General features: G+C 54.3%; 1 protein-coding gene across 3 annotated transcripts in view; it reads right to left on the bottom strand.

The window, feature by feature from the left end:
* S6kII (Ribosomal protein S6 kinase II) overlaps positions 1-16,297 on the bottom strand; it is a 267,682-nt gene that overhangs the window by 129,787 nt on the left and 121,598 nt on the right. Inside the window, exon 2 of one of the 3 annotated variants that reach the window (XM_045743219.2) lies at positions 1,297-2,474. The exons of the other annotated variants lie outside the window; for them this stretch is intronic. Coding sequence (XP_045599175.1) covers positions 1,297-2,286 — 990 coding nt within the window. The 5' untranslated portion in view covers positions 2,287-2,474. The remainder of the gene's footprint in view (positions 1-1,296; positions 2,475-16,297) is intronic. 3 annotated transcript variants of the gene reach the window in all.

The raw sequence follows: 16,297 nt of genomic DNA, 5'->3' as shown, positions 1-16,297 counted from the left end.
GGAGAGGCTACCTACTTGTTGACTATCTTCCTGTTGTTGGTTCCGGGGATCAATGTCCCCACGGCCCGGTCATCCAGGCTGTTGGACGCAGCTGCTTTCAGTCTGACGTATGAATCATAGCCTAGTTGATCAGTTATTCTTTACAGTTGTTTTCAGGTTCCCTTTTAACCACCACAAAAAGTGGGTTACTTAGAATCCTTATGTTTAGAGTACACTGTACAGTCTTTACTACAAGAATCCACTCAATAAAACATCTAAACTATTGAGACATTAATGTGTTAAAATCTATTTTACTCTCAAGAGTTGTCTGGAATAAAAATTACGCCCCTTCGACAATGAACAATGATAAGCTCTTGGGCCCATTACCTCACTTGTGGTAGCTGGGTGAGAGATCAAAGAGCACTTGTAATGGTACCAAGCCGCAGGCGTCTGTAAGGTGGTGTTCAGGCTCCTCACCCGCTATCTTGAGGTTATCTTGAGATGATTTCGGGGCTTTAGTGTCCCCGCGGCCCGGTCCTCGACCAGGCCTCCACCCCCAGGAAGCAGCCCGTGACAGCTGACTAACACCCAGGTACCTATTTTACTGCTAGGTAACAGGGGCATAGGGTGGAAGAAACTCTGCCCATTGTTTCTCGCCGGCGCCTGGGATCGAACCCAGAGTCCTATTTCTCCTCTTCTGGTCCCACATCCTGCTCTAATGAACCGCTCTTCATATCCTGCTGTTACAACTACCACCACTACGATGGCTACAATCCTACTACTATAACGCTACAATCCTGCCACTACGATGGCTACAATCCTACTACTATGACGCTACAATCCTACCACTACGATGGCTACAATCCTACTACTATGACGCTACAATCCTACCACTACGAAGGCTACAATCCTACTACTATGACGCTACAATCCTACCACTACGATGGCTACAATCCTACTACTATGACGCTACAATCCTACCACTACGATGGCTACAATCCTACTACTATGACGCTACAATCCTACCACTACGATGGCTACAATCCTACTACTATGGCGCTACAATCCTACCACTACGATGGCTACAATCCTACTACTATGACGCTACAATCCTACCACTACGATGGCTACAATCCTACTACTATGACGCTACAATCCTACCACTACGATGGCTACAATCCTACTACTATGACGCTACAATCCTACCACTACGATGGCTACAATCCTACTACTATGACGCTACAATCCTACCACTACGATGGCTAGAGAGCGAGGCGGCTGACCGACCAACATAGCAACAAGAACTTGAGGTCTTACCTTCCCGAGTCGGAAGCGTCGGCTTCTGGAATTGAGAGAGTTCTTGAAGCAGGAATCGAAGGGGTTGGTGGGGTGTGGCGGGGGTGGCGGCGGGTACTGAAAGTTATCCACGTGACCGAGGTAATCTTCCCCCCCCTCCTCCACCCCACCACTACTCCTCACCTCCGCTGCCCTCTCCTTCGTGGTGGTTGGGGTGACGATGGTGTAGCTGGTGCTGGAGTCGTTGTCCAAGACGGGACTCGGGTCGCTAAAGACCGCGTGGTCTTGATGAGGGTCACTGAGGGTCAAGTGGTCTCGTCTAGTCTGCTCCCCGAAGCCCTGGTCCTCGTAGCGGCTGCTGCGCGGCCTCGACCAGGGGTTGGGGAGGTGATCAGCCGAGCTGTGGTAGTTGGTGAAGGCTGTGGGCGTGTGGGTGTGGTATTTGGGTGCCAAATGACCCATGCTGAGTGCCACGGCGTCGTCATAGTCTGGACGGAACGGAACGGGTGAATCCGTGACGGGGGCAGCGGAAAGGACTGGAATATCACTATCACACAAAAGGAAGGGCGGTAAGGGCGTATCCCCCGCCTCGTGAGTATGAGTGTGTTCACTATCACCGCAACTGACCAGGCCACTATCATTGTCACTATCACACCTGGGGTCCGTGAGGGGGAGGTGGAGTCTGGTGAGAGATGAGGGAGCTGTCGCCTCATGGAGATCATCCATGTAGCAACATGGCAACCCAGCCCTCACAACATCACAATCCTTATCGCTAGTATCACAGCGCGGGAGAGAGGGCAGGAGTCTTGTGAGGGGAGACGCACGCGAGTGCGGGGAGGGGGGCACGCACACAACACTCCCCAGAGCCGCCATATCCGTGGGGCTAGTCCACCTGGGGGCGCACTCCCCCAGGTCATGCTCGCGGCCCTCATTGTGGGGCCACATGACCCCCAGAGAGCGGGCCACCTCCTGCGATAGCACCACCACCCGCGATAACACTTCACTTATCATGTTGATCTGATGCCACTTGCACCGCCATAGTCCCCGACCCTCCGGCCCACACTCCCACCACCTGGGACTCGAACCTGGGTCACCACCTTCCACCCACGGGGTTAGGCCTTATACACACGCATAGTCACCAGCTTGATCACTTCAACTATGACTACTTGCATCGTGATCACTTCACTAATGATAACTTTCTGTGGAATGGGGGGAAAAAAGAAAGGTTATCCTGGGATGACGTCACTGTACCCAGCTGTTATCCTGGGATTACGTCACTGTACCCAGCTGTTATCATGGGATTACGTCACTGTACCCAGCTGTTATCATGGGATTACGTCACTGTACCCAGCTGTTATCCTGGGATTACGTCACTGTACCCAGCTGTTATCATGGGATTACGTCACTGTACCCAGCTGTTATCATGGGATTACGTCACTGTACCCAGCTGTTATCATGGGAAGACGTCACTGTACCGAGCTGTTATCCTGGGATTACGTCACTGTACCCAGCTGTTATCATGGGATGACGTCACTGTACCCAGCTGTTATCATGGGATGACGTCACTGTACCCAGGATTTCCGCAATAAACTTAAAACTTGATAAACAGGTCACAAGGATACCTGATCAACCAGGCTGTGAATCATCCATCAGGCTGCGAGCAGCCGCGTCCAACAGCCTGGTTGACCGAACCAGGAGGCCTGGTCAGAGACCGGGCCGCGGGGACGATGATCCCCGAACCAACAACAGGTACAAGACAATAATGAGGACTTTAAACCAGTATTGTAACAATCACCACATAACCAAGCCCCCTCCCCCCATGGATCACGTGACCAGCATGCAGAGGGCCAGTTGGACCTGGAGTCCTTGGGGTCGCTTGCATCTCCATGCCCCACGCTGACAACAACAGCCTTGCTGATCATGTGGTCACTAGAGAACCCCGCCCGCCCATACGACTTGGGTAGTAGAAGACCTCTCGAAACCCTCTACAGGTGAGGTGGTAGCTGTCTATAGTTACAACTACTAGTGGCCTCTAGTTACAACTATAGGCCACTAGTAGTAACAAGCTAGTAGTTCATAAGTATTACTCCAAATAATAATAATATACAAATTTATGTAGACAAATTTTGACAAAAAATTATGCCCTTTAACCCCCCCCCTTATCTTGAGAGGATTTCGGGGCTTTTAGTGTCCCCGCGGCCCGGTCCTCGACCAGGCCTCCACCCCCAGGAAGCAGCCCGTGACAGCTGACTAACACCCAGGTACCTATTTTACTGCTAGGTAACAGGGGCATAGGGTGAAAGAAACTCTGCCCATTATTTCTCGCCAGCGCCGGGGATCGAACCCGGGACCACAGGATCACAAGTCCAGCGTGCTGTCCGCTCGGCCGACCGGCTCCCCTCTACCCATCCCCACTCCCCCCCCCCCCCCCCCTCCTAGCCACCAAGGACAGAGAATGGAAGCCTAAGACCTTAACCATCCCACCTGTGTCTCCCATGTTAAAACCTTTCATCACTCTTGTATAATATCAATTAGAGAATGTTATATGTTTTGGCTTAGAGAGACACATTTATGTTAAGCTAACAACACACACACGGTTTAAGCAGGTCTGGTAGGGTAGCTGTCAGGAGGGATATGAGACAGACTAAGAGCTTGGGTACCTCCAGTGCTTGTCAGACCTAACGTGCGTGTGTGGATGCGTTCGCTTGCTCTCACTTAATTGCTATTACAGGGGGTTGAGCTTCAGCTCTTTAGCCACAGCCTCTCAACTGTCAATCAACTGGTGTACAGGTTTCTGAGCCCATTGGGCTCTATCATGTCTACATTTCAAACTGTGTATAAACTCGGCCTCCAGTATAATCTAGGAAGTCACCCTTAGTTGGACTCTGCTAGTGACATCTCGCCACTCCGAGACCTCACCCCTCACAGTGACTCTGTCTTCTGTTGCTTAGGTACTCCCTAGAAAATGCAGTCTGCCCACCATTCTCTTTCTTGCCTAAGTGCTGTCGCTTGGTCATAGAATTCAATTAATACGTGTGGGGCGGGTGTGCGCGTGCGTGCGCTCACCTAGTTGTGCTTCCGGGGGTTGAGCTCTGGCTCTTTGGTCCCGCCTCTCAACCGTCAATCAAGTGATGTACAGGTTCCTGAGCCTACTGGGCTCTATGACGCGCTCTGTGTGTGTGTGTATTCACCTCGTTGTGTTTGCGGGGGGTTGAGCTTTACTCTTTCGGCCGCATCTCAACTGTCAATCAACTGTTTACTACTACTATTATTTTTCTCCACACCCCCCCCCCCCCGAGGAAGCAGCCCGTGACAGCTGACTAACTCCCAGGTACCTATTTACTGCTAGGTAACAGGGGCATTCAGGGTGAAAGAAACTTTGCCCATTTGTTTCTGCCTGGTGCGGGAATCGAACCCGCGCCACAGAATTACGAGTCCTGCGCGCTATCCACCAGGCTACCAGGCCTCTGTGTGTGTGTGTGTGTGTGTGTGTGTGTGTGTGTGTGTGTGTGTGTGTGTGTGTGTGTGTGTGTGTGTAGGTAAGTAGGTGTGTGTGTGTGGGGAGGGGGGGTGCTGTCGTCCCTGCAGCGAGTAACGGATCTGTGAAGGCCATTGCAACTTCCCTTCACACACACACACACACACACACACACACACACACACACACACACACACACACACACACACACACACACTACTGGGCTCATTCCTGAGCCCAGTAGGCTCAGGAACCTGTATATCAGTTGATTGACAGTTGAGAGGCGGGACCAAAGAGCCAGAGCTCAACCCCCGCAAGCACAATTACGTGAGTACAATTAGGTGAGTACACACAGTGGTTGTAATAAGGGAATCATCCCTGCTTCACCGTCACAATCATCCTTGCTTCACCGTCACAATCATCCCTGCTTCACCGTCACAATCATCCCTGCTTCACCGTCACAATCATCCTTGCTTCACCGTCACAATCATCCCTGCTTCACCGTCACAATCATCCCTGGTTTACCGTCACAATCATCCCTGCTTCACCGTCACAATCATCCCTGCTTCACCGTCACAATCATCCCTGCTTCACCGTCACAATCATCCCTGCTTCACCGTCACAATCATCCCTGCTTCACCGTCACAATCATCCCTGCTTCACCGTCACAATCATCCCTGCTTCACCGTCACAATCATCCCTGCTTCACCGTCACAATCATCCCTGCTTCACCGTCACAATCATCCCTGCTTCACCGTCACAATCATCCCTGCTTCACCGTCACAATCATCCCTGCTTCACCGTCACAATCATCCCTGCTTCACCGTCACAATCATCCCTGCTTCACCGTCACAATCATCCCTGCTTCACCGTCACAATCATCCCTGCTTCACCGTCACAATCATCCCTGCTTCACCGTCACAATCATCCCTGCTTCACCGTCACAATCATCCCTGCTTCACCGTCACAATCGTCCCTGCTTCACCGTCACAATCGTCCCTGCTTCACCGTCACAATCGTCCCTGCTTCACCGTCACAAACATCCCTGCTTCACCGTCACAATCATCCCTGCTTCACCGTCACAATCATCCCTGCTTCACCGTCACAATCATCCCTGCTTCACCGTCACAATCATCCCTGCTTCACCGTCACAATCATCCCTGCTTCACCGTCACAATCATCCCTGCTTCACCGTCACAATCATCCCTGCTTCACCGTCACAATCATCCCTGCTTCACCGTCACAATCATCCCTGCTTCACCGTCACAATCATCCTTGCTTCACCGTCACAATCATCCCTGCTTCACCGTCACAATCATCCCCGCTTCACTGTACACAAACTTCGACATTATAAAACAGATTCGCGAAGACATTCTCCATATTTCTTGGAATACAAAAAAGTAATCATTGAATTCTACCTATGAGCCATCCACCTTTCACACGACCTCATTTGTGAGGGGTCGGCGTTCGATCCCAGACGGTGGAAGCGGTTGTGCACCTTCCCTTCGTCTTCACACCCGTTCCAGAGTGATGTAGCATACTGACTTTCTCCTATAATAACCTCACACAAGGCCTGACATCGCACTAAACGACAGCATTACGGGTTATTCATGCCCGTGCCACCTCTTGGGGTGGCTTAATTTCCATCAGTCAAACGACAGTAGTTTGAGAGGCAGAGCTGGAGAGGCAGAGCTCGACCCGACAAAACCATTCACAACACAAAGCGATCCCCGCTCAGGCCCACCTGCCTCTTTGTCCTGGAGCCCCCCCCCCCCCACACACACACACACTGTTCAGAGGTATGCCACTCAGTTATGCCTGAACTAAGGTATACCTGAAGTAAGGGGCATGAATTATGAAGAAAGGCTGCGTGAAATGCACCTTACGACGCTGGAAGACAGAAGAGTGAGAGGAGACATGATCACTACCTACAAAATTCCCAGAGGAATTGACAGGGTAGATAAGGATAAACCTCTTTAACACTTGTGGGACGCGAACAAGGGGACACAGGTGGAGACTGAGTACCAACATGAGCCACAGAGACGTTAGAAAGAACTTTTTCAGTGTCAGAGTAGTTAACAGGTGGAATGCATTAGGCAGTGATGTGGTGGAGGCTGACTCCATACACAGTTTCAAGTGTAGATATGATAGAGCCCAATAGGCTCAGGAACCTGTACACCAGTTGATTGACAGTTGACAGGCGGGACCAAAGAGCCAGAGCTCAACCTCATCCGTCTCCCCATCCTATGAGACGATTGGGGGAGGGAGGGAGGGATGGAATTACCTGGGGAAAGTGCCAAGCCATTACGACTATATAGCACTGGTAAGGGGTCAGGATAAGGATTTGGGATGGGACAGGGGGAAAAGGAATGGTGACCAATCACGTGGACGATCGGGGATTGAACGCCGACCTGCACGAAGCGAGACCGCGGCTCTATCGCAATACTTTTGACGTAATGGACAATTAAATAGCATTTGATACTATTCACTTTATAAGAGTAGGAAAAAAACAAAAGCTAACAGCACACCTAGAGTCAAACAGAGCCCGTCACTTGAGGATGGTGACGAGTACACCTGCAGAGGTGGAGCACCAGCAACAGCAGTAATCTCAGTAGCAGGTTAACAGTAGCAGGAGGAGGAGGACCAGCACCAGCACAACCTTAGGGAGCCTCGTAGCCTGGTCGATAGCACGCAGGACTCGTAATTCTGTGGCGCGGGTTCGATTCCCGCACGAGGCAGAAACAAATGGGCAAAGTTTCTTTCACCCTGAATGCCCCTGTTACCTAGCAGTAAATAGGTACCTGGGTGTTAGTAAGCTGTCACGGGCTGCTTCCTGCGGGTGGAGGCCTGGTCGAGGACCGGGCCGCGGGGACACTAAAGCCCCGAAATCATCTCAAGATAAGATATACCTGAGAGTACTTGTAACCAATCTACCTCAAGACAACAATGCCGGGGGCAGCAACAGACCTTATGACACCACCAGGGAGGAGGAGGAACACAGTGGTCCAGCTACGGTGTAGCGCAGGAACACAGTGGTCCAGCTACGGTGTAGCACTCAACCCCACTTCCTGGAGAGGAAGTGTTACTTATCCCCTCCCCCTTCCCCCCCCCCCCCTTGGGGGTCCTCCTCCACCCTCCCCCCTGCCCCCCTGCCCCTTCCCCTATACCCAGGTGCACTATTAACACACCACCTTCCTGCACCTTTATCTAAGACTTAATCTTTCACAACTATCCCAACAACTAATAGTGAGGTCTATTGGTGAGGTGAGGTGAGGTGGTGAGGTGGTGAGGTGGTGAGGTGAGGTCACAACAGGTGAGGTGAGGTGAGGTCACAACAGGTGAGGTGGTGAGGTGAGGTGAGGTGATGTGAAGTGAGGTGAGGTGAGGTGAGGTCACAACAGGTGAGGTGAGGTGAGGTCACAACAGGTGAGGTGAGGTGAGGTCACAACAGGTGAGGTGGTGAGGTGAGGTGAGGTGATGTGAAGTGAGGTGAGGTGAGGTGAGGTCACAACAGGTGAGGTGGTGAGGTGAGGTGAGGTGAGGTGATGTGAAGTGAGGTGAGGGGAGGTGATGTGAAGTGAGGTGAGGTCACAACAGGTGAGGTGGTGAGGTGAGGTGAGGTGAGGTGAGGTGAGGTCACAACAGGTGAGGTGGTGAGGTGAGGTGAGGTGAGGTGAGGTGAGGTGAGGTCACAACACAACTAATAGTGAGGTCTTGCCTTAAACGCAGATAGCCCAGGTGGTTAGGACCCGTTCTTCACTATCATCTATCCCAGTCTGCCCTCGTGGCCCAGTCTGCCCCTCGTGTCCCAGTCTGCCCCCTCGTGTCCCAGTCTGCCCCCTCGTGTCCCAGTCTGCCCCCTCGTGTCCCAGTCTGCCCCTCGTGTCCCAGTCTGTCCCTCGTGTCCCAGTCTGTCCCTCGTGTCCCAGTCTGCCCCTCGTGTCCCAGTCTGCCCCCTCGTGTCCCAGTCTGCCCCCTCGTGTCCCAGTCTGTCCCTCGTGTCCCAGTCTGCCCCTCGTGTCCCAGTCTGTCCCTCGTGTCCCAGTCTGCCCCTCGTGGCCCAGTCTGCCCCCTCGTGTCCCAGTCTGCCCCCTCGTGTCCCAGTCTGCCCCCTCGTGTCCCAGTCTGCCCCCTCGTGTCCCAGTCTGCCCCCTCGTGTCCCAGTCTGCCCCCTCGTGTCCCAGTCTGCCCCCTCGTGTCCCAGTCTGCCCCCTCGTGTCCCAGTCTGCCCCCTCGTGTCCCAGTCTGCCCCCTCGTGTCCCAGTCTGCCCCCTCGTGTCCCAGTCTGCCCCCTCGTGTCCCAGTCTGCCCCCTCGTGTCCCAGTCTGCCCCCTCGTGTCCCAGTCTGCCCCCTCGTGTCCCAGTCTGCCCCCTCGTGTCCCAGTCTGCCCCCTCGTGTCCCAGTCTGCCCCCTCGTGTCCCAGTCTGCCCCCTCGTGTCCCAGTCTGCCCCCTCGTGTCCCAGTCTGCCCCCTCGTGTCCCAGTCTGCCCCCTCGTGTCCCAGTCTGCCCCCTCGTGTCCCAGTCTGCCCCCTCGTGTCCCAGTCTGCCCCCTCGTGTCCCAGTCTGCCCCTCGTGTCCCAGTCTGACCCTCGTGTCCCAGTCTACCCTCGTGTCCCAGTCTGCCCCCTCGTGTCCCAGTCTGCCCCTCGTGTCCCAGTCTGCCCCTCGTGTCCCAGTCTGCCCCTCGTGTCCCAGTCTACCCTCGTGTCCCAGTCTACCCTCGTGTCCCAGTTTACCCTCGTGTCCCAGTCTGCCCCCTCGTGTCCCAGTCTGCCCCCTCGTGTCCCAGTCTGCCCCCTCGTGTCCCAGTCTGCCCCTCGTGTCCCAGTCTGCCCCTCGTGTCCCAGTCTGACCCTCGTGTCCCAGTCTGCCCTCGACACACAGGATCTGGGATAATGGCACCAACCTCCAGGTCCCCCCCAAACGGCATTTCCCACTACACTGTAAGGACCCGGGATACTTCAAGGGCGGCCCTCACTTGCCCTCCTGGGGAGTTCTTGAGACCCTGCCGCCTGCCCACGGTATCCCAGCAGTGCCCACGGTATCCCAGCAGTGCCCACGGTATCCCAGCAGTGCCCACGCTATCCCAGCAGTGCCCACGGTATCCCAGCAGTGCCCACGCTATCCCAGCAGTGCCCACGCTATCCCAGCAGTGCCCACGCTATCCCAGCAGTGCCCACGGTATCCCAGCAGTGCCCACGGTATCCCAGCAGTGCCCACGCTATCCCAGCAGTGCCCACGGTATCCCAGCAGTGCCCACGGTATCCCACCTCCCTCTTACCCACGCCACACCACCTCCCTCCCCTCTTGTCTTACCTTTCTAACCCTGTGTGTCATACACCCTTACCTTCCTAACCCTTCACAGCCAAGTGGGCAACACACAAGAGATGAGAGGACCTTAACACGTGTAATCGACCCCTCCCTTTAGTGCACTTCCCACGCGCGCACACTACCCTATTCTCACTCCTCCTCACCAAGCCCTCATTTCTCTCACCCATCCTCACCCATTTCTCCATGGAGGCAAAACAATAAAAATGAGTTATTGGCAAGTTCCTCGTCCCAGTCTCTGCCCCCGACCGTGGAGACCCCGTCCGTGGGAGACCCCGTCCGTGGGAGACCCCGTCCGTGGGGACCTCGGCCGTGGAGACCCCGTCCGTGGGGACCCCGTCCGTGGAGACCCCGTCCGTGGAGACCCCGTCCGTGGGGACCCCGTCCGTGGGGACCCCGTCCGTGGGGACCCCGTCCGTGGAGACCCCGTCCGTGGAGACCCCGGCCGTGGGAGACCCCGTCCGTGGAGACCCCGTCCGTGGGAGATCCCGTCCGTGGGAGACCCCGTCCGTGGGAGACCCCGTCCGTGGGAGACCCCGTCCGTGGGGACCCCCGGCCGCTATATGCCGCAAGATACTGGTGAACAGTACAGTCTTCCGTCCATTGTTGTCTTCCTGCCCCCTTGTTTACCTTTCAGGTCCGCTTCTTACCTCCGTCCACGGTGGACCGGTCCTATTTTACCTGCGTCCACGGTGGACCGGCCCTATTTTACCTGCGTCGACGCTGGACCGGCCCTATTTTACCTGCGTCGACGCTGGACCGGTTTGCGCCGTTCCAGTGCACAAGTGATTTGTGCACTTGTGTTGTCCCGTCTTAAGTACTGCTGGAGAATCACTTCCCCCTTCAGAGCGGGAGAGAGTGCTGAATCAGAGGGAATACCGAGAACACACACACACACACACACATTATGTGTGTGTGTGTGTGTGTGTTATGAATTATGAGAAGGATTAAAACAGAAGAGGACTGTTTGAGGCTTCAAGAAGACCTAGACAAGCTGAAGGAATGGTCGAACAAATGGTTGTTAGAGTTTAACCCAACCAAATGTAATGTAATGAAGATAGGTGTAGGGAGCAGGAGGCCAGATACAAGGTATCATCTGGGAGAGGAAATTCTTCAGGAGTCAGAGAAGGAAAAAGACTTGGGGGTTGATATCACGCCAGACCTGTCTCCTGCAGCACATATCAAGCGGATAACATCAGCGGCATATGCCAGGCTGGCCAACATACGAACGGCATTCAGAAACTTGTGTAAAGAATCATTCAGAACTTTGTATACCACATATGTCAGGCCAATCCTGGAGTATGCAGCCCCAGCATGGAGTCCATATCTAGTCAAGGATAAGACTAAACTGGAAAAGGTTCAAAGGTTTGCCACCAGACTAGTACCCGAGCCGAGAGGTATGAGCTACGAGGAGAGACTACGGGAATTAAACCTCACTTCGCTGGAAGACAGAAGAGTTAGGGGGGACATGATCACCACATTCAAGATTCTGAAGGGGATTGATAGGGTAGATAAAGACAGTCTATTTAACACAAGGGGAACACGCACAAGGGGACACAGGTGGAAACTGAGTGCCCAAATGAGCCACAGAGATATTAGAAAGAACTTTTTTAGTGTCAGAGTGGTTGACAAATGGAATGCATTAGGAAGTGATGTGGTGGAGGCTGACTAAATACACAGTTTCAAGTGTAGATATGACAGAGCCCAGTAGGCTCAGGAATCTGTACACCTGTTGATTGACGGTTGAGAGGCGGGACCAAAGAGCCAGAGCTCAACCCCCGCAAACACAACTAGGTGAGTACAACTAGGTGAGTACACACACACACCCACCCCATCAAACACCTACACTAGCGGGACGGTCCCAACACACACACACCATCAAACACCTACACTAGCGGGACGGTCCCAACACACACACACCATCAAACACCTACACTAGCGGGACGGTCCCAACACACACACACCATCAAACACCTACACTAGCGGGACGGTCCCAACACACACACACCATCAAACACCTACACTAGCGGGACGGTCCCAACACACACACACCATCAAACACCTACACTAGCGGGACGGTCCCAACACACACACACCATCAAACACCTACACTAGCGGGACGGTCCCAACACACACACACCATCAAACACCTACACTAGCGGGACGGTCCCAACACACACACACCATCAAACACCTACACTAGCGGGACGGTCCCAACACACACACACCATCAAACACCTACACTAGCGGGACGGTCCCAACACACACACACCATCAAACACCTACACTAGCGGGACGGTCCCAACACACACACACCATCAAACACCTACACTAGCGGGACGGTCCCAACACACACACACCATCAAACACCTACACTAGCGGGACGGTCCCAACACACACACACCATCAAACACCTACACTAGCGGGACGGTCCCAACACACACACACCATCAAACACCTACACTAGCGGGACGGTCCCAACACACACACACCATCAAACACCTACACTAGCGGGACGGTCCCAACACACACACACCATCAAACACCTACACTAGCGGGACGGTCCCAACACACACACACCATCAAACACCTACACTAGCGGGACGGTCCCAACACACACACACCATCAAACACCTACACTAGCGGGACGGTCCCAACACACACACACCATCAAGCACCTACACTAGCGGGACGGTCCCAACACACACACACCATCAAACACCTACACTAGCGGGACGGTCCCAACACACACACACCATCAAGCACCTACACTAGCGGGACGGTCCCAACACACACACACCATCAAACACCTACACTAGCGGGACGGTCCCAACACACACACACCATCAAGCACCTACACTAGCGGGACGGTCTCAACGCTCACAAAATATACCCTGGAAATACACGAGAAGGGAACTATTAGGGGAAAGCGCCAAGTCATTACGACTATATAGCACTATGGAAGGAATCGGAATAAGGATTTGGGATGGGACGCGGGGGGAAAGGAATGGTGCCCAACCATTTGGACGGTCGGGGATTGAACGCCGACCTGCATGAAGCAAGGCCGTCGCTCTACCGTCCAGGGGCCAGATTCACGAAAGTATTTACACAAGCACTTACGAACCTGTACATTTTTTCTCAATCTTAGGCGGCTTTGTTTCCAATTTTTAAACAGTTAATGAGCTCCGAAGCACCAGGAGGCTGTTTATAACAATAACAACAGTTGATTGGTAAGTTTTCATGCTTGTAAACTGTTTAATAAATGTAACCAAAGCCGTCAAAGATTGAGGAAAGATGTACACGTTCGTAAGTGCTTGCGTAACTGCTTTCGTGAATCTGGCCCCTGGCCAAGTGACAGGGAGGTAGAGAGGTACAACCCAAGCTGGAGAGAGGTATCATAATATACACACATGCAAGACAATAGGGGCAAGGCCCAAAATTTGCATATTAAAATAACAACAGAGTGGAGGGAAAGATGTGGTAAGAAATGCAGGCGAGAGCCAGTGAGGGGTAGAGGTGCCGCCATGGGCACAACACTGAACATATGCAAGTTCAAGTTCAAGTATGTTTATTGAGACTAGAAAAATATACATCCCAAAGGGATAGAGTAGCTTCCCGCCAAACACACACCGAAACTACGACGTTGGTACAACGTTGGAACAAGTTTTAACACCACCTAACCAGTTATAACAACCAATATAGCAAGTTGTAACAACGGTCTAATACGTCCTAAACACTTTAAGCCAAGATGTAACAACTTTATTACAAGTTGTAACAAGCGGAATATAGAGACAGTTTCGGTTTGTGTTTCCAGGGTTAAGCTATTTCTACCCCCCCCCCCTCACTGAACATGAGCTCGACGGTTGTTCACTATCACCCCAGCACCGTGACACACACACTTGCCGCTACCAAAGTGTTAAGAGGGAAAATGAGACACTTTGCTACAAGAAGTGCTGGACCAACCGGGGTAGCAGAGGAGATGTGAGCCAGCGGGTCGCTTCAACACGCCGTTGGACCAAGTTATAAAGTCAGGCCAGGCTTAACTTGGGTAGAAAAGCCTCTAGAACCAACTCCAGGTAAGGTCCAGGTAGCTTCGCCAAGCTTCGCCAGGCTCCACGTGAACCAGACCAAGCTTCGCCAGGCTCCACGTGGACCAGACCAAGCTTCGCCAGGCTCCACGTGGACCAGACCAAGCTTCGCCAGGCTCCACGTGGACCAGACCAAGCTTCGCCAGGCTCCACGTGGACCAGACCAAGCTTCGCCAGGCTCCACGTGGACCAGACCAAGCTTCGCCAGGCTCCACGTGGACCAGACCAAGCTTCGCCAGGCTCCACGAGGACCAGACCAAGCTTCGCCAGGCTCCACGTGGACCAGACCAAGCTTCGCCAGGCTCCACGAGGACCAGACCAAGCTTCGCCAGGCTCCACGTGGACCAGACCAAGCTTCGCCAGGATCCACGTGGACCAGACCAAGCTTCGCCAGGATCCACGTGGACAAGATCAAGCTTCGCCAGGCTCCACGTGGACCAGACCAAGCTTCGCCAGGCTCCACGTGGACCAGACCAAGCTTCGCCAGGCTCCACGTGGACCAGACCAAGCTTCGCCAGGCTCCATGAAGACCAGACCAAGCTTCGCCAGGCTCCACGAGGACCAGACCAAGCTTCGCCAGGCTCCACGTGGACCAGACCAAGCTTCGCCAGGCTCCACGTGGACCAGACCAAGCTTCGCCAGGCTCCACGTGGACCAGACCAAGCTTCGCCAGGCTCCACGTGGACCAGACCAAGCTTCGCCAGGCTCCACGTGAGCCACACCAAGCTTCACCAGTCTCCACGTGGACCAGACCAAGCTTCGCCAGGCTCCACGTGGACCAGACCAAGCTTCGCCAGGCTCCACGTGGACCAGACCAAGCTTCGCCAGGCTCCACGTGGACCAGACCAAGCTTCGCCAGGCTCCACGTGAGCCACACCAAGCTTCACCAGTCTCCACGTGGACCAGACCAAGCTTCGCCAGGCTCCACGTGGACCAGACCAAGCTTCGCCAGGCTCCACGTGAGCCACACCAAGCTTCACCAGTCTCCACGTGGACCAGACCAAGCTTCGCCAGGCTCCACGTGAGCCACACCAAGCTTCACCAGTCTCCACGTGGACCAGACCAAGCTTCACCAGTCTCCACGTGGACCAGACCAAGCTTCGCCAGGCTCCACGTGAGCCACACCAAGCTTCACCAGTCTCCACGTGGACCAGACCAAGCTTCACCAGTCTCCACGTGGACCAGACCAAGCTTCGCCAGGCTCCACGTGAGCCACACCAAGCTTCACCAGGCTCCACGTGGACCAGACCAAGCTTCGCCAGGCTCCACGTGAGCCACACCAAGCTTCACCAGGCTCCACGTGCACCAGACCAAGCTTCACCAGGCTCCACGTGGACCAGACCAAGCTTCACCAGGCTCCACGTGGACCAGACCAAGCTTCACCAGGCTCCACGTGGACCAGACCAAGCTTCACCAGGCTCCACGTGGACCAGACCAAGCTTCACCAGGCTCCACGTGGACCAGACCAAGCTTCACCAGGCTCCACGTGGACCAGACCAAGCTTCACCAGGCTCCACGTGGACCAGACCAAGCTTCACCAGGCTCCACGTGCACCAGACCAAGCTTCACCAGGCTCCACGTGGACCAGACCAAGCTTCACCAGGCTCCACGTGGACCAGACCAAGCTTCACCAGGCTCCACGTGGACCAGACCAAGCTTCACCAGGCTCCACGTGGACCAGACCAAGCTTCACCAGGCTCCACGTGGACCAGACCAAGCTTCACCAGGCTCCACGTGGACCAGACCAAGCTTCACCAGGCTCCACGTGCACCAGACCAAGCTTCACCAGGCTCCACGTGCACCAGACCAAGCTTCACCAGGCTCCACGTGGACCAGACCAAGCTTCACCAGGCTCCACGTGGACCAGACCAAGCTTCACCAGGCTCCACGTGGACCAGACCAAGCTTCACCAGGCTCCACGTGGACCAGACCAAGCTTCACCAGGCTCCACGTGCACCAGACCAAGCTTCACCAGGCTCCACGTGCACCAGACCAAGCTTCACCAGGCTCCACGTGGACCAGACCAAGCTTCACCAGGCTCCACGTGCACCAGACCAAGCTGATAATTCGTGTTTCACAGTCGCCTTTGAAGATACAAATATGTGCAAATTTAGCTGCTAACCGGG

The sequence above is a fragment of the Procambarus clarkii genome, chromosome 31, assembly GCF_040958095.1.
Source record: "Procambarus clarkii isolate CNS0578487 chromosome 31, FALCON_Pclarkii_2.0, whole genome shotgun sequence".
Lineage (NCBI taxonomy): Eukaryota > Metazoa > Arthropoda > Malacostraca > Decapoda > Cambaridae > Procambarus > Procambarus clarkii.
The sequence above is the reverse complement of the archived record's forward strand: the minus strand, read 5'-3'. Positions and strand labels throughout refer to the sequence as shown.